At 50.7% G+C, this 23,997-nt stretch overlaps 5 protein-coding genes across 6 annotated transcripts; 4 read left to right on the top strand and 1 right to left on the bottom strand.

The window, feature by feature from the left end:
* The first annotated feature begins 2,956 nt into the window (after positions 1 to 2,956).
* On the top strand, positions 2,957 to 6,193 carry LOC131101847 (elongation factor 1-alpha). The gene is made up of 8 exons (XM_058047229.1): positions 2,957 to 3,124; positions 3,721 to 3,876; positions 4,287 to 4,466; positions 4,540 to 4,836; positions 4,906 to 5,056; positions 5,129 to 5,385; positions 5,448 to 5,682; positions 5,761 to 6,193. The coding sequence occupies exons 2-8, from the start codon at positions 3,733 to 3,735 to the stop codon at positions 5,880 to 5,882; spliced, it is 1,386 nt and encodes a 461-aa protein (XP_057903212.1). The 5' UTR covers positions 2,957 to 3,124; positions 3,721 to 3,732; the 3' UTR covers positions 5,883 to 6,193.
* Positions 6,194 to 6,267: 74 nt separating this feature from the next.
* On the top strand, positions 6,268 to 9,384 carry LOC131101849 (elongation factor 1-alpha-like). Its single transcript, XM_058047230.1, has 8 exons — positions 6,268 to 6,421; positions 6,770 to 6,922; positions 7,428 to 7,607; positions 7,681 to 7,977; positions 8,052 to 8,202; positions 8,275 to 8,531; positions 8,685 to 8,919; positions 9,090 to 9,384. Exons 2-8 carry the CDS (start codon positions 6,779 to 6,781, stop codon positions 9,209 to 9,211), a joined length of 1,386 nt encoding a protein of 461 aa, XP_057903213.1. The 5' UTR covers positions 6,268 to 6,421; positions 6,770 to 6,778; the 3' UTR covers positions 9,212 to 9,384.
* Positions 9,385 to 10,096: 712 nt separating this feature from the next.
* Positions 10,097 to 14,886, top strand: LOC131101350 (elongation factor 1-alpha-like). The gene is made up of 8 exons (XM_058046359.1): positions 10,097 to 10,259; positions 12,207 to 12,359; positions 13,002 to 13,181; positions 13,255 to 13,551; positions 13,626 to 13,776; positions 13,849 to 14,105; positions 14,259 to 14,493; positions 14,571 to 14,886. Exons 1-8 carry the CDS (start codon positions 10,119 to 10,121, stop codon positions 14,690 to 14,692), a joined length of 1,536 nt encoding a protein of 511 aa, XP_057902342.1. The 5' UTR covers positions 10,097 to 10,118; the 3' UTR covers positions 14,693 to 14,886.
* An 816-nt stretch (positions 14,887 to 15,702) lies between these two features.
* Positions 15,703 to 18,161, top strand: rpl11 (ribosomal protein L11). Of its 2 annotated transcripts, none has more exons than XM_058047006.1 (6): positions 15,703 to 15,867; positions 16,444 to 16,594; positions 17,341 to 17,447; positions 17,607 to 17,798; positions 17,873 to 18,013; positions 18,079 to 18,161. In XM_058047006.1, the coding sequence occupies exons 1-6, from the start codon at positions 15,862 to 15,864 to the stop codon at positions 18,106 to 18,108; spliced, it is 627 nt and encodes a 208-aa protein (XP_057902989.1). In that variant the 5' UTR covers positions 15,703 to 15,861; the 3' UTR covers positions 18,109 to 18,161. The 2 variants fall into 2 exon arrangements, with proteins under 2 accessions (XP_057902989.1, XP_057902990.1); XM_058047007.1 differs by lacking the exon at positions 15,703 to 15,867 and adding an exon at positions 15,923 to 15,988 and having other exon boundaries at positions 17,607 to 17,738; positions 17,903 to 18,013.
* A 908-nt stretch (positions 18,162 to 19,069) lies between these two features.
* Positions 19,070 to 23,930, bottom strand: klhl43 (kelch-like family member 43). The gene is made up of 7 exons (XM_058047098.1): positions 23,783 to 23,930; positions 21,532 to 21,955; positions 21,320 to 21,468; positions 20,905 to 21,251; positions 20,327 to 20,626; positions 20,079 to 20,254; positions 19,070 to 20,006 (listed from the first exon to the last, which is right to left on the bottom strand). The coding sequence occupies exons 2-7, from the start codon at positions 21,843 to 21,845 to the stop codon at positions 19,205 to 19,207; spliced, it is 2,088 nt and encodes a 695-aa protein (XP_057903081.1). The 5' UTR covers positions 21,846 to 21,955; positions 23,783 to 23,930; the 3' UTR covers positions 19,070 to 19,204.
* Positions 23,931 to 23,997: the final 67 nt, after the last annotated feature.

Genomic DNA, 23,997 nt, shown 5'->3' with positions numbered 1-23,997 from the left:
TTCACACAAAACTTTTGTTTGACTGTTTTTTAACTATAACATTTACCTTACCTGCTAGTTGCGAAATACTTTGAAAGATACCATTTCATCACTGTTGCAACTCTTTCCATACAAATCCTCGGTTTTAATATACACCACAACAAATATGGAAACCTTTAACAAGTCTGCATCCCATTTACACAATATTTAATAGTTGATTATTTCAAAGATTGTTCTCACGTAATCATAATGATTAGTCAGATTCAAGAAGTCTGCCCTGTCAATGACTTGATTTGATTATTATTATTATTATTGTTCAGTAACTCAGAGACCAGAGACGGTTCAAAACAACCCCAAGCACACTAGATAGCACACTAGATAGCACACTATCCTCGCCCACTAGCCCACTAGCCCCTTCCCGCGATGATTGCTGATCTTTCGTGCACACAATGTACCTTAAACCTGTCAAGTCCTCTTTACATTTGCTCGGTGAGACTTGTGTTGCTAACCGGGAGAGATTTGACTTTCGGGAGCACCTTGGATAACGACAAAAGAAGCCTTCAGGGCGGATGTTTGAGTGAAGGCGCCACACCCTCTCCGATGAGTCTCGCACACGTCAACGGGGTGTGGGTTCGGGATGGGGGTGGGGGCCTCGTTGTGCGGGACAGTGGCTTGTGTGTTGCAAATGTGCCTGCTTTGCATCCAGCGTCTCCCGGCCCGCTGTTAGCATACCACACGCTGGTATTGCCGCTCACAGCCACTCCCCTGAAAGGCCCCGGAGCCCGACGATCAGCCCGATCTCACCCGGCTTTTGTTGCACGCCCGACACCACGCTGTGCTCCTGAAAGCACGTGAACTCTACCGGTGGCACGATGCTGGGGAAAGAAGGAAACCTTATTGCAGGAGTGGCAGTGATGATGCTCTCCACACCAAGCCGTAAGGATGGAGTATATGTTCAAAGTCCACGTGGATTTGACGAAAGGTGCATTTCAGCTTTGCGATACGGCCTATTGATTATATATATAGCTTATATATATATATAGCTTATATATATATAGCTTATATATATATATAGCTTATATATATATAGCTTATATATATAGAGCTTATATATATACAGCTTATATATATAGCTTTTTCCCAAATACTTTCAACTTCTTAAATAAGCTTTGGAAACCTTTTCTTTTAATAATGTCAGCTGTCATCATATTTTCAGTTGATTTTCCCTAACATTGTAGCTTTTTCCCCAAAATAGTTTTCCAAGCATGCTGACTTTATTTCTGAGAATATTAAAACTTTTAGAAAACTTTTCAGAATATGCAAACTCCACACAGTGATGGCCGAGGGTGGAATCGAACTCGGGTCTCCAAGCCGTTAGGCCTGCGCGCTAACCACTTGCCGATGTGCAGCCCATTATAGCTTTTCCCCAACCTCATTATGTATCTAATTATGATTTGGTTCTCATAATATTCCAGCTTTTGAGGGAGTATATTTCAAGGCTATGCTACGGAAATGACGTTTTTATTCTGAATATTTCAAGCTTGTTCTCATAAAATTATGACTTTGCTCTCGGAATATTTTGACTTTATTCTCATGAGATACTTACTTATTTCCATTTCTGCAGGGATTTTTTCAATGATTTCAACTTTGTTTTGGCACATTTTCTTCTCTTAATTATGACTTTTTTCCCCACAATATTTTGGCTTTATTAGAATAAATATTTGCTTTTTATCTACAGCCAAATTTTGATCATATTTGGTCTCAAATATATGACAAATGCCGTGATTTTTCCTCATCATATTCTTGTAAAATGCAGATTTTTCCTCTTAGATGTTAATATTTACACTTCATTTCCCCGATGACTCCCGTGTTGGCCTGACTGTTCGTCGACGAGCAGCAGGACATGCCAGCTTTATTGGAAGAGAGAAGATGTCCAAATGATGTATGGCTGACGTGGCCGCTGTGTCCACATCTTTTCTTTTCTCAGTCTTGCGTGGTCTCTGTTGCCGTGACGACGGTTCACACCAGTGACTCACGTGAGCGTGTGCTGGTCTTGCTTTTGTTTAAATAGTTAGTGAAATGGACATTTAACGTCTAATACAATAGGAGAATGTCTTGTGGGATACATGGTGGTGGTCTGCGCTCCAAGCTACTCATCGCTATTGGGCTGATCAGGCGGCCCTTGAGAAGCCAAGTAGAGAGTCCTGAAGTCCTGAACACGAAGCTTTCCTGTCACGGTCTCTCCCACGCCGGTAATGACAGGTGTGCTTTATCAGCGTGCCTCTTCAAATACCAAAGCATGACACGACCTGTTGCTTTTTTTTTTGCGTTACCCAATGGCGAAGTCTCAGGTCAGGTCACGGAAACACAAGCTGGATTTTGCCAAATGAATTTCCCTGGCGGTACATTTAAATAGCGAACACAGCTCCGGCTCATCTGGCGTATTCCTTGCTGCATTGTCTTTTTATTTGTTCTCGCTCACCTGTGTGCCCTCTTTCATTCAGCGCCGGCCTCTGCTGACTGAGGGCAGCGGCCCAGTAATAAACGTGTGTGCTTTTGGCAGCAAGAAGCAAGAATCCGACACTTTGAATGATTCAACTTCAAATGAAAAGGGCACCCGGGAAAAAAATCACGTTTGAATTCAATCATTGCGCTTGTCAGTGCGAATGATCAGGGATGTAGACAGCCCATGGTCCTATTCACTTCGGTGCCACTTTTGCATTCTAACATTGGGAGGATCCAATTGCCAACCATTTTGTTCTGCTTTTGTGAAATACAAGTCAAATGAAAGTGATTAGGTACAAACTACTGGCTAGAAAATGTCAGTGTGCGGACTTTATAAGACCTTTATATGATCATATATACTGAAACAAATGCGATTGCAGGAATCCCCTCATATTTACTGCGTTTCACTTGGACGTGAACGCATCGATGGCCGAGCATCCGGGTACTTTGGTCCATCACGATACGTAATGACGCATATCACAGAGGCTGCAGTTTGATTTGCGGGCCTCCGGGCGAAGGGGGGCAACCGGAACCAAGGGTACCCATATGCAGTATAAAAGCTGCCGCCGAGGGTCTATCGTCCTCTTTCTGTTACCTGGCTAGGGGCAGCAGCTTTGGCCGCGACAACCCAGAAACACCGGTAAGTCCAATTTGAATGGCTTCAGGCAGTTTCGCCTCCGGGCGTGTTGGCTGATGTCGTCCTAGCAGCAATTATGTAGTTGTGCCGTGATTGTTCATCCGACTTCAGTATCGTTATGTAACCCGCTGTTTTATTATGGTGTGTCTGTTCTATACAACCATCTTATAAAAATGCATTCGACATCCTGTGTATTTTTTACGTTTGGCCGACATGTTGAGGCAAAATGGTTTCTTAAACACGGTGGACCGATGCCGTAAGGACAAAGGGACTGTAGTGAAATGGCCGCCAAAGGCATCACATCCCGCCTCATTGGACCGCCGATTCATCTAATATGGTGGCAGTCGTGGTTGTGGTCCACATTGCGGTGAATATTGAGCCATATTATGACTCTTGTGAGGACGTGGCCCAAAGTAGAACACGTGTCCGTGGGCCGGCGAGGCCTGCTAGCTTGCATGCTAGCATGCATGCTAGCAGCGGCTGTGCATTCTTGTTCGATGACTGCTCGGTTTGGTCAGGCGGCAAATATGCCTTGACTCAAGTGGCTCAAGCCGCTGTAAATGAATCGCCCTAAAGGTTTATTTTTGTCCTCCGACTAGAAACTCCCAACAATGCCTAAGGAAAAGACCCACATCAACATCGTGGTCATTGGCCATGTCGACTCCGGAAAGTCTACCTCCACCGGCCACTTGATCTACAAGTGCGGTGGCATCGACAAGAGAACCATCGAGAAGTTCGAAAAGGAAGCCGCTGAGGTGAGCGAAAATCCTCCCCAATTTCTAGTCACTTCCAAAATGGCGGCTCGGGCATGGCGAGCTGAGCAGTCGACAGAAGGGCGTGGTCCTTTATGCGCATGCGTCACCGCTGCGTCCACAAAGCCTATGCAAATAGTTCAAGCTTAGGGTGAGAGCACTGTGTTGTATTGAATGCATTACTTTTAGCTTGGATGAGTAAGCGTGTCAAAGGCAGTTGATGAAAGTCTTGACTGGCGTACATAGAGCTTTCATCAATGGAATAAACCTGGATGTCATTTTAGAAAATATCTGAAAGTCATCACTTTAGATCTTTCAAGTTAACAGTTATTGGCAATTTGAATCTAATGGTGACAACCTAAATGTTAAGTGGATTGAGTTCACTTTAATAAAATTGACTTGTTGCAAACCAGATGGGCAAGGGCTCCTTCAAGTACGCCTGGGTGCTGGACAAACTGAAGGCTGAGCGTGAGCGTGGTATCACCATTGACATCGCTCTGTGGAAGTTTGAGACCAGCAAGTACTACGTGACCATCATTGATGCTCCTGGACACAGGGACTTCATCAAGAACATGATCACCGGCACTTCTCAGGTAATCTCGACACAATCTTGCATACATGTCACGTTTTTAGGGTGTGGCAGTGTGTAACAGTTCTTGATGCCAGGCTGACTGCGCCGTGCTGATCGTCGCCGCCGGTGTCGGTGAGTTTGAGGCCGGCATCTCCAAGAACGGACAGACCCGTGAGCACGCCCTGCTGGCATTCACCCTCGGCGTGAAGCAGCTCATCGTTGGTGTCAACAAGATGGACTCCACTGAGCCCCCCTACAGCCAGAAGCGTTTTGAGGAAATCACCAAGGAGGTCAGCACCTACATCAAGAAGATCGGATACAACCCCGCCACTGTTGCCTTCGTCCCCATCTCTGGGTGGCATGGAGACAACATGCTGGAGACCAGTGACAAGGTGAGGTTCAATTGCTGTTTAACAGACGCCAGAGCAGACTTCATTTTTGATTCACCCTTTTCTTTGTAGATGAGCTGGTTCAAGGGATGGAAGATTGAGCGCAAGGAGGGCAACGCCAGTGGAACCACCCTGCTGGAGGCTCTGGATGCCATCCTTCCTCCTTCTCGCCCCACCGACAAGCCCCTTCGTCTGCCTCTGCAGGATGTCTACAAAATTGGAGGTGACTGAATGGTTCTGTCTTCTTCCAAGGCCCACCACAGCATTTTCTCATGGGCTCTCACCACTTTCCCAGGTATCGGAACAGTCCCCGTCGGCCGTGTGGAGACTGGTGTGCTGAAGCCCGGCATGGTGGTCACCTTCGCTCCCCCCAACCTGACCACTGAGGTCAAGTCTGTGGAGATGCACCACGAGTCTCTGGTTGAGGCTGTGCCCGGCGACAACGTGGGCTTCAACGTGAAGAACGTTTCCGTCAAGGAGATCCGTCGCGGTTATGTCGCTGGTGACAGCAAGAACGACCCGCCCAAGGGTGCTGATAACTTCAACGCTCAGGTGTGTATGCTAGTTTTCTTTAATGTTGGTGGTTGCAGCTGGTAATGACCTTGTCTCTCCAGGTCATCATCCTGAACCACCCTGGTCAGATCAACGAAGGCTACGCCCCTGTGCTGGACTGCCACACAGCTCACATTGCCTGCAAGTTCAAGGAGCTCATTGAGAAGATCGACCGTCGTTCTGGCAAGAAGCTTGAGGACAACCCCAAATTTGTCAAGTCTGGAGACGCCGCCATTGTCAAAATGATTCCCACCAAGCCCATGGTGGTGGAGCCCTTCTCTAGTTACCCTCCCCTTGGTGAGTGCTCTCCTCCAGTGCGGTGACAGACCCACACCAGCTTTAGTTCTGGAGACAAACGCGTTCTTGTCCTCGCAGGTCGTTTCGCTGTGCGTGATATGAGGCAGACTGTGGCTGTTGGCGTCATCAAAGCTGTGGAGACTAAGGAAGTGAGCGGTAAGACCACCAAGGCTGCGGAGAAGGCCCAGAAGAAGAAATGAATGGTTGTGCAGGACATCCAGCAAGGAGATGTGTGCCGGCAGCAGCGGGCCACCCATTCTCCCCCCATCTCCGTCTCTTCCCACCCCGGATCATCTCTGAAGCAGAGTTCACTGCTCAAGGACTGGCTTATGCTGATTAAAACTCATCGCAAAAGTTTTCGCAGGAAAAAGAACTTTTGGGCATTGTCGTTTTACCTAATTAACATGACGGTGCCTCGAAGTTTGGAACTGTACATTGGATGTTCAAATGCCACAAGTTTGATTGGAAAGAAAGCTGCTGGTAACTAATAAAATGTCTTTGAAAAAATGGACACCTTTGTGTCAAGTTGTTCTTCTGCTGTAGAAGCCCCCAGGTGTTGTGCTGTCAGCCAATCAGTGGTGGGCTGCCTGCTGGTCTGGCTTGTAATTCCGGTTCTTGGGAGTCTCAGACAGGACCGTACAGGTCCAACCTCCTGGCTGCTAGCCTATAAAAGGGGGAGATGGGCAGCGCTTGATCTCTTTGCCTAGCTTAAGGACTACTGCTTGGTACCTGGGTGCAGGTTGGTATTTTTTCTGTATATTACATCAAATTGGGTGGTAAGTTGGGCTTTCTGTCTAGTCAATCTTTGACTACTGATGAATGGAAAGAAACGTTAACAAGTTAACTGTATAATGTGAGCGCCATGACGTAGTCCTGACAACATGGCGGCGCTCGTTTACCGTCCTAACATGGAGGCCGACCACGTGATTAACAAAGGTGTCGCGAGCCGGTTGTTGCCTAACTGTAAAATGTCACCAATCCTGTCAGATGTACTGTTGCTAGGCTCGCCATACCATAGTTGTAAAGTGCCAAAGACGTAACCACCGTGTTCCGGAAAGGCTTTAATAAACATGTCCTTCGTCTCCAGTCGCTCAAAATGCCTAAGGAGAAAATCCACATCAACATCGTGGTCATCGGCCATGTTGATTCCGGCAAGTCCACCACCACCGGACACCTTATCTACAAGTGCGGCGGCATCGACAAGAGAGCCATCGAGAAGTTCGAGAAGGAAGCCGCTGAGGTGAGCGAAACTTTTTTTTTTTACTTTTGCGGCCCTATCAAAATGGCGGCTCCACTAAAGGAAGCTGTTGGCGCGTGCCGGTTGCTGCATGCAAATGTCGAGTCGATCCGAATGTCGATGTCCTTGATATCAGGGTACTACCGGTATGTTTTTGAATAATAGTGCGATTAGTCGACATAATCCCGTGCGATGTTATGGTTCTTTGATTAAATATCTGATTTTTTGTTGAAGTATGTTCATGTTCAAAGGGACTAAGAGTTGTCACTCTTGCATCGATATCTTGTTAAAATGTACACGGACAAGTGTGTTGATACAGATATTTTTTTGATACAGATATTCAATGATGTTGATAAATGTCAAAGTAACAAGTACCATTATAGGCAATACTGGCCCTGTATTTGCATTTGGAGTACCACCCACCTGCACAGAAAAGTAGATCCCCTACTGGAGCTTGTGGGAATGACAGCATGGATCATCTTTTTTTCTTCATTCCTCTCTAATCTAGATGGGCAAGGGCTCCTTCAAGTACGCCTGGGTGCTGGACAAACTGAAGGCTGAGCGCGAGCGTGGTATCACCATTGACATCGCTCTGTGGAAGTTTGAGACCAGCAAGTACTACGTGACCATCATTGATGCTCCTGGACACAGGGACTTCATCAAGAACATGATCACCGGCACTTCTCAGGTAATCTCGACACAAAACTAATTTAAACCTTCTGTGTTTGTGCGGCCATCTTTAACTGGGGGCTCAATGCCAGGCCGACTGCGCCGTGCTGATCGTCACCGCCGGTGTCGGTGAGTTTGAGGCCGGCATCTCCAAGAACGGCCAGACCCGTGAGCACGCCCTGCTGGCCTACACCCTCGGTGTGAAGCAGCTCATCGTTGCTGTCAACAAGATGGACTCCACTGAGCCCCCCTACAGCCAGAAGCGTTTTGAGGAAATCACCAAGGAGGTCAGCACCTACATCAAGAAGATCGGATACAACCCCAACGCTGTTGCCTTCGTCCCCATCTCTGGGTGGCATGGAGACAACATGCTGGAGACCAGTGACAAGGTGAGGATCGCTAATCGTTTCAAGCAACCAGGAACTGCTGTCAGTATGGTTTTGAGGTTTGGTTTTCTTTGTAGATGAGCTGGTTCAAGGGATGGAAGATTGAGCGCAAGGAGGGCAACGCCAGTGGAACCACCCTGTTTGAGGCTCTGGATGCCATCCTTCCTCCTTCTCGTCCCCTCGACAAGCCCCTTCGTCTGCCTCTGCAGGATGTCTACAAAATTGGAGGTGACTGAATGGTTCTGTCTTCTTCCAAGGCCCACCACAGCATTTTCTCATGGGCTCTCACCACTTTCCCAGGTATCGGAACAGTCCCCGTCGGCCGTGTGGAGACTGGTGTGCTGAAGCCCGGCATGGTGGTCACCTTCGCTCCCCCCAACCTGACCACTGAGGTCAAGTCTGTGGAGATGCACCACGAGTCTCTGTCCGAGGCTTTGCCAGGCGACAACGTGGGCTTCAACGTGAAGAACGTTTCCGTCAAGGAGATCCGTCGTGGTAATGTCGCTGGTGACAGCAAGAACGACCCGCCCAAGGCTGCTGATAACTTCAACGCTCAGGTGAATGAGCGTCACGACAGAACACCATTTGGGAGAAATGTTACAAAGACTGTTTGTTTCAGTGGTGGCTTCAGCTGATCACTTTTGTTGAAGAGACTGAACAGTCACATCGTCATCATCATCATCATCATCATAGTCTCTCTCCTGGCACAGGTCATCGTCCTGAACCACCCTGGTCAGATCAACGCAGGCTACGCCCCCGTGCTGGACTGCCACACAGCTCACATTGCCTGCAAGTTCTCAGAGCTCCTTGAGAAGATCGACCGCCGTTCTGGCAAGACGCTTGAGGAGAACCCCAAGTTTATCAAGTCTGGAGACGCCAGCATTGTCAAAATGATTCCCGCCAAGCCCATGGTGGTGGAGGCCTTCTCTAATTACCCTCCCCTTGGTGAGTGCTCTCCTCTCCTCCAACACTGTGGCCCAGACCCACACCAGCTTTTGGAATCAGAATCGCCTTTATTGTGATTGTATTGCATACAACGAAATTTGAGCGCACCTCCACGGTGCATTTTGTAGAAGGTAAGAATAAGGAAAAGCACCACCTCCTTGTCCTTCCAGGTCGCTTTGCTGTGCGCGACATGAAGCAGACGGTAGCTGTGGGCGTCATCAAGTCTGTGGTGGCCAAGGATACGGGAAGTGGTAAGGTGACCAAGGCTGCACAGAAGGCACAGAAGAAATGAATTATCATGCAGGACCCAACGCCAACCTCCCCCGACATCAGCCCCCTACTCAAGGAGTGGCTCATACGAGTTCAAACCCACCGAAAAAGCTTCCGCAGGAAAGGACGTTGCGTGTCTTTTCTCAATGATTCGCATCCTTATTATGTGGAAACAATAATAAAAATCTGAAAGCTGCCAAATTTGTGTGCTTTACTGCGAATCAGAAGGGTTGAAAGGTTGAAACGTTGAAAGGTTGAAACGTTGAAAGGTTGAAACGTTGAAAGGTTGAAACGTTGAAAGGTTGAAACGTTGAAAGGTTGTGTTTTAGCATACCTGTCACCGGCTCCCCGCCCCTTCTCCCACAGCAGCCAACCACCAGGTGCAGGTGCAAGCCACGCCCACAGGTGGCCGTTGGGCCCTGCACAGCTTCTGCAGGTGGAGCCCCAAGTGGTGTTTGCAAAGGACCCACAACAGGGACACCCCCTGTTGTGGTTGCTGGTGTGGAGCAGGCTAACCCCACGGAATAAATCTCCATGGTCATTTATAACAGAACATCTCCCACTCTCCACTATCCCACTTGAGTGAAACCGGATGACAGATAAACTGAGCCAGGATAGCCAAGCTATTCCAGCTTAGACCCTCATCCTAGTTTTGGGTGGACCACCCGGGCTAATTGTCTTAGGGATTGGAACCGTCCCTGTCAGCCGTGTGGAGACTGGTGTGCTTGATGTCACCCTCGATTCCCCCAGCACCGAGGTCACGTCTGTGGATCCCACCCAACACCTGTGGCAGTGGAGCACGCTTGCCAGGAGGCCACCAGCCCAGGCTCCCTAGCCGCTGACCAGGAGCAGCTCGGAGGTGTCGAGGAGTGAGGTTTACTTTGCGTCCAACTAAGACGGCTGGCATCTACTTCACTTGCCTGGCCTGTATGTCCAGTTCTCAGGTGCCTCACACAGTAAGATCCAAGTCCAACCTCCGGCTGGTACCATATAAAAGGTGTAGACCGGTCATGCTTGCTCTCTTTGTCTGGATCTGGGAACAACCTCCTTGGTGCCTGCTTTGCCTGTTGGTAAGTTTACTCCACTATACTGAGTGTTCCCTTAAGGTCCCACATCCAAGGCGGTGATAGGTTATCGTGGTGTACGTTCATCCAAGGCAGTGATAGGTTATCGTGGTGTACGTTCATCCAAGGCGGTGACAGGTTATCGTGGTGTACGTTCATCCAAGGCGGTGATAGGTTATCGTGGTGTACGTTCATCCAAGGTGGTGATAGGTTATCGTGGTGTACGTTCATCCAAGGTGGTGATAGGTTATCGTGGTGTACGTTCATCCAAGGCGGTGGTGTACGTTGGAGGGTTCAATGGTGGCGTATGAAATGCGTGGGGAGTAATTCAGCAATGTGGCCTCTGGCTCCTTTTTAAAGTAAAGTTTTGGTGATGAAATGTGACAAATTCAACTTAGAATACTCAAGTTGAGCATGCGACTGGTCCCAGTTGGAACTTGTCTCGTCACAACAAGGCGGGACAACACGGCATGGCAACTCGGAGGCCGAGCATGTGACTCGTAAAGGTGTGGTGCATGCCGCCGGCTGCCGAATGGCATAGCGATTCACTGATAAGCTCTTCAACAACAATCACAGTTGGCAACAAAAAAGAAAAAGTTAAGAACAAACAAAGTCCAATCTGTAGTTTGATGGTCCAGTTTTAGGTGGCCATCCAGCCCAAAGCCCAAGTGTGTACGAGCCACTTCATCTAAACATCTTCACTTCAGTTTTCTTTTGTTTAAAGTTTAAAAAGCGTGGGATCGCCCGAGGATTCCTCCGACAGTGGAAGAATACGCCACGCTTCCTCAGGATGGAACCCAGTGGGAGGAAAATAAGCAGGGCCCTAAAACTCAGCCCCGTGGGACCCCTCGAGACGGAGCAGTGGAGCATTCAGCAGCAGCAAAGTGAACACCCGAAGCCCCCCAGACAAGGGCCACAAAGGGCCACTTGTTGCTGAGAAGGCCGACATGGAAGATTGTGCTGCATTTGGTGCAGCAAGACCAGAATTACCTGTTCCCCCCCGCCCGTTGCCAGGAGAATGGCGTTAAAAACGCCCACTAGGGCTGACTCAGGGCCTTGAAAGGCTTCCAACCCTGACTGAAAACGTGTCCCTGAACGGAATGTCGCGCTCATCCAAAGAAGGCCGTTTGGAAATAGGTCACCACAGATGCTCCAGCATGTTTCCAGGTAGGAGTTGAACTACTGCATGTTTCAGATGTGGAAGAAGCACACCTGAAGACAGATTATTATTCATGATGGGAGGAGCTGGCTGCCCTATTCAAGAACTGAGGCGGGATGGCATCATGGGGGGAAGCTGAAGGCCTGATCCAAAGGACTAGCTCTGAAGCGCATCAGGGTCCCTGTCTCACACTGCTGGAAGACCACACAGCAGGGATGAGCTCCCTTGGAGCGGCAACCTTATGAACAAAGACATTGCGCAACTCAGAGACGGGTAGCAAACATGCAGGCCGAGAGGCCTTTAGGACGGAGTCGATGGCTGTGACTGCTCCTCTGCTCCTCATCTGACAGGAGCCGGATGAGGTGGCTCAGGCATCTGAGCAAGATACCTCCCGGAAGCCTCCCAGGGGGCCGTGATCAGGGCCCGTCCGACGAGTAGGGGGCCCTGGGGAACACCCAGGCCACGTTGGAGAGACTCAGTCTCTCAACTAGCTTGGGAAAACTTCAGGATCCATCAGGAGGAGATGGATGAGGCAGCCGGAGAGAGAGGAGTTTGGGCCTCTCATGTCAGGCTGCTGCCCCCGCTCACTGACCTCAGATCAGCTGAACAAGATGGATCAGTGGTTTCTATTATTTGTTTATTGACTAAAATATTTCCATCATGTTGGCTTTCCGTGGTTATGGTTATGGTTATTACACGTCATGAGCTCCAGATGTGAGATGACATTAGCGTTGCTCAGCCTTTTGCTGTAGCCACCATGTTCCTTTACCCACAAACATGTCCTTCGTCTCCAGTCGCTCAAAATGCCTAAGGAGAAAATCCACATCAACATCGTGGTCATCGGCCATGTTGATTCCGGCAAGTCCACCACCACCGGGCACCTTATCTACAAGTGCGGCGGCATCGACAAGAGAGCCATCGAGAAGTTCGAGAAGGAAGCCGCTGAGGTGAGCGAGAGGGTTTTTCTTTTCGATATTCCTGGCTATTTTCAAAGGGCCACGCAGTGGACGAGTGGTTAGCATGCAGGCCACACGGGCAGGAGATGGGAAGACCTGGGTTGGAATCTCCGCTTGGGCATCCCTGTGTGCAGTCTGCATGTTCTCTTCTTTTCTCCGGGTACCAAGGTCCAGCCCAAGGTCCAGCCAACTTGTCGGCTGTAGCTCAACCCCAGTCCAAGGTCCCATCACCTCCCAGGTCCAGCAGTCCCCAGCTTCTGCTTGAAACAGGCTCCAGCTCCTTGCTCCGTGCCAACCCAGACAAGTCCTTTCAGAGAAATGATCCACGGCAGACTGAGGCCAGATCGCTTCCGGCCCATGATCCATGCCACACCATGGGCAGGTCACCCTGGCCTCTGTTCCTGCTCTAAGTTCTTGTCACCTCCTGTACCCGTTCCAAGGCTACCAAGGTCTAATGGCCTCCCAAGGTCTAATGGCCTCCTGTACCCACTCCAAGACCGACCAAGGTCTAAAGGCCAAGTCAATTTACCTTCTGGTTTCCACACCGTAACGGGGTCCTACTGGCCACTCCCACAATTATTGAAATGAAACAATAACAATATATCATTTCTTCTTCATTCCTCTCTAATCTAGATGGGCAAGGGCTCCTTCAAGTACGCCTGGGTGCTGGACAAACTGAAGGCTGAGCGTGAGCGTGGTATCACCATTGACATCGCTCTGTGGAAGTTTGAGACCACCAAGTACTACGTGACCATCATTGATGCTCCTGGACACAGGGACTTCATCAAGAACATGATCACCGGCACTTCTCAGGTAATCTCGACACAAAACTAATTTAAACCTTCTGTGTTTGTGCGGCCATCTTTAACTGGGGGCTCAATGCCAGGCCGACTGCGCCGTGCTGATCGTCACCGCCGGTGTCGGTGAGTTTGAGGCCGGCATCTCCAAGAACGGACAGACCCGTGAGCACGCCCTGCTGGCCTACACCCTCGGCGTGAAGCAGCTCATCGTTGCTGTCAACAAGATGGACTCCTCTGAGCCCCCCTACAGCCAGAAGCGTTTTGAGGAAATCACCAAGGAGGTCAGCACCTACATCAAGAAGATCGGATACAACCCCAACGCTGTTGCCTTCGTCCCCATCTCTGGGTGGCATGGAGACAACATGCTGGAGACCAGTGACAAGGTGAGGATCGCTAATCGTTTCAAGCAACCAGGAACTGCTGTCAGTATGGTTTTGAGGTTTGGTTTTCTTTGTAGATGAGCTGGTTCAAGGGATGGAAGATTGAGCGCAAGGAGGGCAACGCCAGTGGAACCACCCTGTTTGAGGCTCTGGATGCCATCCTTCCTCCTTCTCGTCCCCTCGACAAGCCCCTTCGTCTGCCTCTGCAGGATGTCTACAAAATTGGAGGTGACTGAATGGTTCTGTCTTCTTCCAAGGCCCACCACAGCATTTTCTCATGGGCTCTCACCACTTTCCCAGGTATCGGAACAGTCCCCGTCGGCCGTGTGGAGACTGGTGTGCTGAAGCCCGGCATGGTGGTCACCTTCGCTCCCCCCAACCTGACCACTGAGGTCAAGTCTGTGGAGATGCACCACGAGTCTCTGTCCGAGGCTTTGCCAGGCGACAACGTGGGCTTCAACGTGAAGAACGTTTCCGTCAAGGAGATCCGTCGTGGTAATGTCGCTGGTGACAGCAAGAACGACCCGCCCAAGGCTGCTGATAACTTCAACGCTCAGGTGAATGAGCGTCACGACAGAACACCATTTGGGAGAAATGTTACAAAGACTGTTTGTTTCAGTGGTGGCTTCAGCTGATCACTTTTGTTGAAGAGACTGAACAGTCACATCGTCATCATCATCATCATCATCATAGTCTCTCTCCTGGCACAGGTCATCGTCCTGAACCACCCTGGTCAGATCAACGCAGGCTACGCCCCCGTGCTGGACTGCCACACAGCTCACATTGCCTGCAAGTTCTCAGAGCTCATTGAGAAGATCGACCGCCGTTCTGGCAAGACGCTTGAGGAGAACCCCAAGTTTATCAAGTCTGGAGACGCCAGCATTGTCAAAATGATTCCCGCCAAGCCCATGGTGGTGGAGGCCTTCTCTAATTACCCTCCCCTTGGTGAGTGCTCTCCTCTCCTCCAACACTGTGGCCCAGACCCACACCAGCTTTCCAGCACCACCTCCTTGTCCTTCCAGGTCGCTTTGCTGTGCGCGACATGAAGCAGACGGTAGCTGTGGGCGTCATCAAGTCTGTGGTGGCCAAGGATACGGGAAGTGGTAAGGTGACCAAGGCTGCACAGAAGGCACATAAGAAATGACAAAAGATTCCGTCTCCACACCAAAGCACGCCAACCTGCCCTAACATCCACTTCCTGTTCAAAGAGTGGCTCATCCCAATGAAAAGCCACTGGAAAAGCTTCCGCAGGAAAGCATTTTGAGCGCCTTTTGGCAATGAATGCCATCCTTATTATGTGGAAACTAGAAGAATAAAATGTGCCGCCTGCCAAATGAAGTTTCTTGCGTGCTGCTTTGTGTGTTTTACTGCAGATGTCCTTCAGCAAGGTCATCAAGGTCATCATTTCCAGCTGGTATAGTGTGGATTTCTAACAGGGTAACTTTCAAGGGATCCAAATATGAGGGGGCATGAGGCTTTTGGCTACTTTAGGATGAACCTCACATGCACTGGAAGCTTTATGCACACAGTAGAGTTGGAGTTTAGACTGTTTGTCTGTTCTTGCTGATCTTCGCACTCGAACCCACTGGCCACTTCCCTCCGAGAACAGCCCGTTTGAAGGGGGTCCTGACTAGCGAGCCGTCGTCTTTCACAACACTTGCAAAAAGATGAAAAGATTCCTGGTGGGTGATGCCATCTAGTGTTAGGATTTGGTACAGAACTTCCTGTTTGTTTCTTATCCTGTATATCCCAACCAATCGACATTGGACATTGGTATCGATAATGTGTATCGATTTCAATACAGTATCACATTTCTATGACACAAAATACTTGATTACAACGATGTCACAGAATAAGGGGACATTTAAATCAATTTAAAAAATTAAATACGGGAAACGGAGGGCAATCCAGAAAAAACAATAATCACAATCATTTTCTCCAGCCCCGGCAGCCTTGTTCAGTGCAACCGTGAGTGTCTACGAGAGTAACCATTTTATTTTGAAGGCCTGGTTTTACTGGCCTCAAGATGTTGCGATGACGTTGCCCGAGTGTGACCAAGCGGAAAGGAAGCAGTGCCTCTCCAGCAAATAAAGCTAAAATGCGGGGGAAATACAGTAAACGGTTACAACGAGAAAATAAGAGAAAAGTACGATGGTTTTCCGAGGACCCTGAATCACAAAAGTTTTAATGTTTACAACTGGACGGCGGTACCTTTGTGTCAAGCCGCTAACCCCCGCCGGGCTGCTTTTCGGGGCGCACACCAGCATAAGTACTTGTCACCGGAAGTGTTGCGTTCTCTTCTAGTGATCCAACATGGCGGTGAGTGGCTTCTCCTACATACGAATTAGCTACTATGAAGACGATGTGGGTATCTGCTATCATCGGAGCCATGGAGACCCCCGAACGGCCGTATTACTCACAGTGGCTCACATATGGTTACGTTAGAGAAGCCTTATGTTGTATTCCATCGATTGAAGCATTTAATGACCCGAAATGACTTAAACTGCTAATGCTAATATGCTAGTTGTCGGAAAATGAAGTCGGGATCAAAATGAGTTACAAAGAAGCGTGCTCGACCTTTAAAGTATGTGATTCTTAACAGTGGATTGCGAAAGTCCTTGTCAGCCGTAATATTTTTAACTACACGGAGTATTACGTTGAAATGTACGTATTAGAGCTCCGAGGTGAAAGTAGCAGTACGGGATATGTATGGACATGTCCTCTGCTTACACACGTGACCACGGTGGGACTTGGCGAGAGCTCGACTCGGGCAGGCAGACGAGACAATACGGTTTTTGCAGTATTTCTATGTATTTAAGTTCTGCAGGTCCCAGGCTTGTGGCAGCAGTAAACAAGGAGGTCAATTGAGCCATCACCTGCTTTCATGTCTGACAGGAACAGGGTGAGAAGAAGGAGAACCCCATGAGAGAGCTGCGCATCCGCAAGCTCTGCCTGAACATCTGCGTGGGGGAGAGCGGCGACAGGCTGACCCGAGCTGCCAAAGTGCTGGAGCAGCTCACAGGACAGACCCCCGTCTTCTCCAAGGGTGAGTGGTCCTGCTGCAAAACAGGAGACTCGGCTCTATTATGGAACATTGAACACTGCTGAAGTGCCCTTGAGCCAGTGTCCTGAGCCCCAAAGAGCTGTTGCTAAGAGCTGTTGCTAATGTCAACGCCTATGTTGACTTCATAGATGGGGCTTCCTAGCACACCTGGATGCGTAGATGTTACATGCTAAAGATGGATCTGCGCGATCGATCGATTGCGCTGCGATGGTATATTACTGCGCCCGGGATGGATGTGTGTAGTTTAGATGCCAACAGGACTGAGCGTTGTTACTTACAAGAATCAACAAGAAGTGGATGCATGCAAATATCAAATCTTTAATTGTCAAGCAGTTCACTTTGTTACCGTTCTCGGCGGGGGGAGTGTGAACCCTAACCATGTCATTGTATGCAATTAGCAGATCAACGATTGTCATTATATCGTCAACGCAGTGTCAAAGCATCGGTCTCCAGCGCAAGGCAGTTATATCCATCGTGAGCGCAGAAATCGATCTATTTGTGCGCTAACGATGGATCCATCTCGGGCGCAGCGCTGTCGATCGATCGTGCAGATGCATCGTTGGCGCATAATGCAGATATATTGGGCTCCCACTAAATGTTCTTTCAGACCTGGCACGCGACTCTGTAGATGTTCCGCATGTCTTGATTGTAAGGGTGGCAGAGTCTCTTTTTCACGTTGCAGCAAAAGCGGTAGAAAATGAATGAATGAATGTTTGTGTTGCCTGCAGCCCGCTATACTGTGAGATCATTCGGCATCCGTAGAAATGAAAAGATTGCTGTCCACTGCACCGTCCGTGGTGCTAAAGCTGAGGAGATCCTAGAGAAAGGACTCAAGGTAAGCCTGCGTCTCGCCAGTGGTGCTGGTTTTCATCCTTTAATAGACAAGATGTTATCATTCAAGTACACGCCTATGCTGTGATCATGCCGCGCCTCAAATTGTAAAAAGTCTTCATCTTTGCTCTGAAACAAGGTCTTGTTCTGAACCACATTTCAGGTGCGCGAGTACGAGCTGAGAAAGAACAACTTTTCCGATACTGGAAACTTCGGCTTTGGCATCCAGGAGCACATTGATCTGGGCATCAAGTACGACCCCAGCATTGGCATCTACGGATTGGACTTTTACGTGGTAAAGCAGTCTTACATCTCACACGTTGTTCTTGTGGAGCCGCACGGTTCATTTCATGAGGTGACATTTGTGCTCTGGGTGTATTTTACTGTAGTTTCATCATGATCATGTCATTAACTTGCCTTTTGTTGAAGCTTCTCACGTTCCGTCCATGGTCTGTTCAGGTTCTGGGCCGGCCCGGCTTCAGCATTGCCGACAAGAAGCGGAAACGAGGCCGCATCGGGTTCAGACACCGCATCCGCAAAGAGGAGTCCATGCGCTGGTTCCAGCAGAAAGTGAGTCTATCCTACAATATGTCCAAGACGGGTGTCTATGTGACGCATGCTGTGTTCTCTTGCAGTACGATGGTATCATCCTCCCTGGCAAGTAAAGGACCCCTTCTCACCTCTTTGTAACAAAGATAAAAATAAAAATAGAGAAGAACATAGTTGTCCTGCACTTGTTTCCTTTTGGAGGAGTTCATGAGAAGTGCTGCTAACGCGAACCTGAGCTCTTAGAACTTGGCTTATAAAATCCTATGGATGTTGTTCCTGCCACCGCATATGCGGTTGCTACTGGAACCTTGTGGTTCCCCCTGGGCGCACATGCAGGGAATCAAGAGTTGGAATGGAATTGAACTTGGTCTCCCACCATGCTCTCGTGAGGATGAAAATGCAGAGACAAGCTTTTGATCAGTTTGGTTTTACTCGGTGAAACTCCATCAAATGACATGAAGGAACTACAAAGCCATCTGATGCGTAGGGAATCCAGATTAGCCTCACGAAAACCCAGTGGGCTTTTTTTTCCTCATTTGGCATTCATTCTTTTTCTCCATCGTCCTCCACTCTGCACCCGAAACATCTTAAATGCACAAACCCTTCTCTCCAATTGGCCTCGGAAGCGATTGATCCTAATGACTGCTTTGTGTGTCTGGCATGACCAAGTGCTCTGCTAGCACGTCCAGGTGCGTCTCAGTGAGTGGGAGTCCATTTGGGCAGATCATTCGTCTCCCAAATGAAATACGGTCAAAAAGCTGAATACTGTAAAACTACTGGTTTGTGTTCAAAACACGTTGGAAGAAACCATTTCCTTTCATGGAGTCCTTAGTCTGATTTGGCCACACACCTGTACCGCTGATCCTTCATGATCAATCTGATGAACGACTCCTTTTGCCACATGAACAAGTCTGCTTCACTGTTTGGATGTTTGTTCCAACAAGCCTTCTTCCCTTCTCTCCATCTTCCCATCCTCTTCCACCTGCTCCTCGTCGGTTTCTTTCAAATCTTCTTTTCATTTTCATTCCTCTGGGAACACGCTGGACCCCCCCCCCCCCCCCCCCCCCCCCTTAAAGATTCACCCGTACTTGAAATTGAACCCGTAACTTGATTGGATTAGAGCCTCCATTCACTTGTTATTTAAAATGGGAAACCATCAATGGTGACTCTTGTGGACAGACGTGATCCAGATGTTCTCCAGTCCCGGCCCCTCTAAGCCGTGATGCTTTGGGCCGGGGCCACACTGTTCTCTCTGCTCCGGTTCTTCCCAGCCTGCTGGTGCTCCTCATGGCCCGGTGTGTTGCGGTGCTGCTGGCGGCGTGGGGCGTGGCGAGGCGGCAGTGACAGCGTGCAACAGGACACGCCTACTGTGGGCTCAGGCAGGTCTTCCGCCCAGGACCAGCTGTCAGTGGTCGGATTGTAGGTCTGGACGGCGGACTTGTAGCGCTTCTCCGCCTCGTTCCACCCCCCCAACAGGTACAGCTTGTCGGCTAGCGGCGACAGCCCCGCCGTGCTCACGCCCAGCGATAGCGGGGCAGCCCGGCTCCACGCGCCCTCACCCTCCGGGGAGAAGACCTCCACGGTAAGCACATCCACCCTCTCCCCACCGGGCCCCAGCTGGCTCCCCCCCACCACATACACTTTCCCGCTCAGCGTGGCAGAGCAGTGCCAGCCGCGGGGCGTCTCCATGGAGGGCTTCTCCGCCCAGGTGTCGCTCTCCACGCTGTAACATGCCACAGAGCGGGAGTAGGCGCAGTTGATGTAGCCGCCGCTCACCAGGAGGTCTCCAGAGGGGAGGGTGGCGCTGGCATGGCAGCAGCGCGGCACCTCCATAGGGGCACGCATCTGCCAGCTGTTGGAGGAGGGCAGGTAGCTTTCGGTGGTGGCCAGGAGGCCCTCTACATTTCGGCCCCCGATGGCAAACAGGCGCCCCCTGCTGGCTGTCAGTGAGAAATGTGTGCGGCGTTGACGCATGCTAGCCAGGTGGAGCCAGGTGTTGAAGCGGGGGTCGTACCTGCGACGGGAGATAAGAAGCCTGACCTGTGACGACCGGACAAGGCAACGACCGCGCCAGGGAAAGTCTCACCTGCTGAGGGTGCTGACGGCGTGCTTGGCCTGGTTACGAGCGTCGTTCTGGTCCTCGCCGCCCGCCACATACAGAAAGCCGTCCATCACCGCCACGCACTGATTGAAGCTCTTCGCTGGCAGCTGGGTCAGGTGGCGCCAGGCCGCTCCACCCTCACGGGGGTCCCGCCACAGCACCTGCACACAGGGCTCTAAAGGTCACGGCGGGACTTTTGCAGCCTTGTTTGGGGACCGTGCATGGGCACCGACCTCGCGACTGAGGGCGCGTTCGGTGAGCGAGGGCCGGCCGCCAACAGTGAGCAAGGTCTGGTAGCTGGCGCGGACCTGCGTGCGGCGGGACTGCAGCGTGTTCTGCTGGTGGGGCAGCAGGTGGTAGTTCATGGCGTCCACCAAAAGGCGGTGGCACTGCGGGTCCAGCATCATGCGTGGCACAGGCTGGATCTGGCTCACCAACTCACAGGCCGGGATGGTCTCCAAGCGCACGTGGGAGAGGAGGGCGGCGGCATGAGACTGGCGGGTGGCGTCAAAGTCCAGCCACTTCATGGCCAGCTGGGAAAAGAGCAGAAGATGAGTTTATTGTTTAGTTCCATGTGACTGAAGAGGCTCCTGGGGTGGAGTCGCTTCCTGCTCCGCTCTCCTGGTCAACCTGTAGAAGTCGTGTTCAGGCCAAAGGGTGCGGTGACCAACCCCGTCCAGCCAGTGGGAAGAGGAAGGAATGTTTTTACTGCTTTTTACTTTCTTCAGGCGCCTGCTGGGCTAACACGAGCCAACAGTTGGTGTTTCCATGTGCATTGAATGCGACGTGAGGCTCGGCTTTGCTCTCTGACCTGGAAGGCCGCGACCTCCGAGGGCAGCACCAACGAGTCGTCCTGCAGGAAGGCGCAGATCTGCTCCAGGGTCAGCTGGGTGAACAGCGGCGTCTCTGCGAACTGCACAAAGTTGTCTAACACGAAGCGGCGGGCGGCGTCGCACACGGACGGCAGGCCGTAGGCGCCAGCGATGTTCCAGACGTACACGCACGTCTGCACGTTGAGCTCGGCCAGCAGGAAGTCCACGCACATCTTCAGGAGTTGGGGGATCTGCAGCGTGGCGGCGGCCGACACGGTGCATCCGATGGTGTAGAGCGACATGTGCACGCGGCCCAGGTAGGCGAAGGTGATCACGTTGGCCAGACCTGCGGGTTCAATGCCTGTCAAACGCGGCGCTCGTCGCACCAGATGAAGCCCCGACCGGTTGGCCTACCGAGAGGTGAGAGGGACGGGAGCTCCAGCCGCTTCATGTCAGGATCTTTGGCCAGGATCTCCCGGAAATATTGACTGATGGAGGAGATGACCAGCTTGTGGACGTCAAAGGACTTAGTCTTGCAGCCCAGCTCCAGATCAGTCAAGAACCTGACCACACCACAAAGCACATTTAGCAACAAGGCATCACGGCCCCCACCTCCCATGGCATACTTCTCCTGCCGCATCTTGCTGAGCTCCTCCAGCAGAGCGTTGCCGTGCAGAGGCCGTGTCAGCTCGCTGCCCAGACCCAGACCTCTCTCGCCGGGCTTGAGGACGGGTGGCGGCAGGGGCAGGTTGAGGCTGTTTAGCTGCGCGATGTCCAGCGCAGCCATCTGCTCGATCTTCTTAGCCGCACTCTCCACCACCACCACGCCGTTGCCACGGTGCTCCACCTTCAGGGGGACGGGGGGGCTCTCCGTGGTGACCTGGCTGGCGGCTTGAGACGTGACCTTTCTCTGCCGGGGGGTCTTCTTCTTGGGGGCCATACTGACCGTGGTGTTGACTTGCTGACGAGATTATCCTGAGGACCTTTTCACAATCCAATTGCTCTTCTTCTTCCTCCTTCCTGGATGGACTTGAACGCAACACGCTGCACCTAAACACACAAATAAAGAAGTATGCATATCTGCAGTACCGGCCACACCCTCTACGTGGTATCAGATACACGCCATGCGAATGTGCCGGGATTTGCCGAGTCCCCAGGTGATGGAACGCCCTTTTAGTTGGAAACACTGACGCCTGCAGGACATACGTGGAACAGCACCGATATGAACGTAAACAGCGTGAGGACTTGACTTGTCAAAGTCATTCATTCATTCATTTATTCACCCTGGACGGGCGGCCAGCCAATCACAGGCCGCCCATTCCACCGCACGCCCATTGGTACCTATGGACACATTATTAATCATGTTCATAGCGTGTTTAGCATTATTATCTACTACTACTAGTATCTGCCCCGAAGGCTGGACAGGACCCCAAAATATAAATACGTATATTAATAGTGTTGTGGGCCGGGGGTTGGGGGGGGGTGCGGCAGCTGTGTTCCCCACCCCCCCACCGGCCTCGGCCCTGATATTTCTGACCGCGTGACGTTCCTTCCATGCCATTGATGAGAGGCCTCGCAGCTCTTTGGTCCAACTTGTGCTCAACTTTGTATTATCGCTTTGGTGCCCCCGGGTCCCGGGTCCCAGGTCCTGCCCTTGTCGTTTTCCAGCAGCTCCCAGGTCTGTCGTCGCCAGTCTGAAGGACTTGTTATCTCAGAGCTCATTGAGAACACAGACCCTCAAACATGGCAGCATTAAAGAGCCAAGGAGAAGTGATCCTCCTCCAACTCCTCGTATGACGATGCCAACAGCTGCTGCCCCCCCCCCGTGGTGTCCATGTGTGGACCACTGAGCTATTTCAAATCACAGTGACCCCCCCGTGAGTTGAATTGTTTGGGATTATGTTCACGTTTGTGCTGATCTCATAGGAAAGTTTGGGATGCGCCTCCATCTTTGTTTACTTCCTTCTACAGCCGGCGTGAAAAACGAAGACTTTTCAACTTCTTCCTAAATGTTGTCAACGTACGCTACCTGCTGCTAAACCAGGAGTCTGCGTGGGCTCCTGGTCACCTGCAGAGCTTTTGTTCGGGACTTTTCACCTTTAATCCAGAAAGACCTCTTCAGTTGGCTATTTCTAAGCTAAAGTGGCTCTATTTAAGGCCCTGGGGGGGGGTCTCCCTTGGTCTCCCCTGGTCTCCCCAAGGTAGAGGTTGCCAGGCTGCTCTCTAAAAACCAACATGGCTGTCCTTTGTCCTTAAGGTGGAACTGCTTTGGTTTGGGGTCCACCACATTTTCACCTCCTTGCTGAGTCGTCATTTTGGGTGGATGCGATTTGACAAAACATGAAATTGTGTAAGATTAGGGATTGGACTGATTTAGGACAATCCTGATCCTTACGAGGAAGCTTGGTAGCAGTTGACCCGCGGCAACACTCGCTGTGGCTAACCAGACTAGCTTGTATTGCATCCTTTCCAGCTCGTTTACACTTTCAACAAGATTGACATATTTTGGGTTAGTTGAGCACAACACCGTGATGTACAAGCTGTGGGCGACTAGCTGAGTGGAAAGCAAACTGAAAAATGGGATTAGTCTTGGAATTGAACACATTTTCATCCATCATGACAGGTGATTTCCATCCTATCTCCCTGTGTCGTATCGAAGCAAATGTGGCGTTCAGGTTCTTGCCGGCACCACTTCCTGGGCTCCCCAGATATTTATAGGCCCCCGGCGGCTGTGCAAGCGTGGCCGAATACGAGATGACAGGACATTATTCTTCATCAGCATCTACAATTCCAACCATTCCGTCTTTCTGCGGGGAGTTGGGGTCCCGTTTGGCCCCCCAGTCATGGATTTCATCAAAATAACAGGATGGAAATTACCTTTCCCTCCTCGACGCTGGCTCACTCTTATACGTGCCTCTTCTCCTTCAGCTGCTTTGTTGACCTTCTCACCGGTTCCTCACAGGTTCCTCATGGTTCTGGCCCACTGTCACTCAACCACTGTGTGTGTGTGTGTGTGTGTGTGTGTGTGTGTGTCCATGTCACTTGACCAAAGTAGTTGTGACGTAGGTTTGAGCCCCCCTCCCACAACACAT

The sequence above is a fragment of the Doryrhamphus excisus genome, chromosome 14 (genome assembly GCF_030265055.1).
Source record: "Doryrhamphus excisus isolate RoL2022-K1 chromosome 14, RoL_Dexc_1.0, whole genome shotgun sequence".
Classification (NCBI taxonomy): domain Eukaryota; kingdom Metazoa; phylum Chordata; class Actinopteri; order Syngnathiformes; family Syngnathidae; genus Doryrhamphus; species Doryrhamphus excisus.
This window is presented reverse-complemented; position numbering and strand designations above follow the sequence as displayed.

What these genes read in the sequence shown, in the direction of transcription:
- LOC131101847 (XM_058047229.1), top strand. Translation starts at nt 3,733, where the DNA reads ATGCCTAAGGAAAAGACCCACATCAACATCGTGGTCATTGGCCATGTC. An exon ending in TCGAAAAGGAAGCCGCTGAG is followed by an intron (nt 3,877 to 4,286) that starts GTGAGCGAAAAT and finishes GTTGCAAACCAG; the next exon opens with ATGGGCAAGGGCTCCTTCAA. An exon ending in CTGATAACTTCAACGCTCAG is followed by an intron (nt 5,386 to 5,447) that starts GTGTGTATGCTA and finishes TTGTCTCTCCAG; the next exon opens with GTCATCATCCTGAACCACCC.
- klhl43 (XM_058047098.1), bottom strand. Translation starts at nt 21,845, where the DNA reads ATGGCCCCCAAGAAGAAGACCCCCCGGCAGAGAAAGGTCACGTCTCAA. An exon ending in CCCGTCCCTCTCACCTCTCG is followed by an intron (nt 21,252 to 21,319) that starts GTAGGCCAACCG and finishes TTGAACCCGCAG; the next exon opens with GTCTGGCCAACGTGATCACC. An exon ending in GCCGTCAGCACCCTCAGCAG is followed by an intron (nt 20,007 to 20,078) that starts GTGAGACTTTCC and finishes CTCCCGTCGCAG; the next exon opens with GTACGACCCCCGCTTCAACA.
- LOC131101350 (XM_058046359.1), top strand. Translation starts at nt 10,119, where the DNA reads ATGTCCAGTTCTCAGGTGCCTCACACAGTAAGATCCAAGTCCAACCTC. An exon ending in GGTGCCTGCTTTGCCTGTTG is followed by an intron (nt 10,260 to 12,206) that starts GTAAGTTTACTC and finishes CTTCGTCTCCAG; the next exon opens with TCGCTCAAAATGCCTAAGGA. An exon ending in TCGAGAAGGAAGCCGCTGAG is followed by an intron (nt 12,360 to 13,001) that starts GTGAGCGAGAGG and finishes TCTCTAATCTAG; the next exon opens with ATGGGCAAGGGCTCCTTCAA.
- rpl11 (XM_058047006.1), top strand. An exon ending in CGCACGGTTCATTTCATGAG is followed by an intron (nt 17,799 to 17,872) that starts GTGACATTTGTG and finishes CTTTTGTTGAAG; the next exon opens with CTTCTCACGTTCCGTCCATG. An exon ending in TGCGCTGGTTCCAGCAGAAA is followed by an intron (nt 18,014 to 18,078) that starts GTGAGTCTATCC and finishes GTTCTCTTGCAG; the next exon opens with TACGATGGTATCATCCTCCC.
- LOC131101849 (XM_058047230.1), top strand. Translation starts at nt 6,779, where the DNA reads ATGCCTAAGGAGAAAATCCACATCAACATCGTGGTCATCGGCCATGTT. An exon ending in TGCTGGAGACCAGTGACAAG is followed by an intron (nt 7,978 to 8,051) that starts GTGAGGATCGCT and finishes TTTTCTTTGTAG; the next exon opens with ATGAGCTGGTTCAAGGGATG. An exon ending in CTGATAACTTCAACGCTCAG is followed by an intron (nt 8,532 to 8,684) that starts GTGAATGAGCGT and finishes CTCCTGGCACAG; the next exon opens with GTCATCGTCCTGAACCACCC.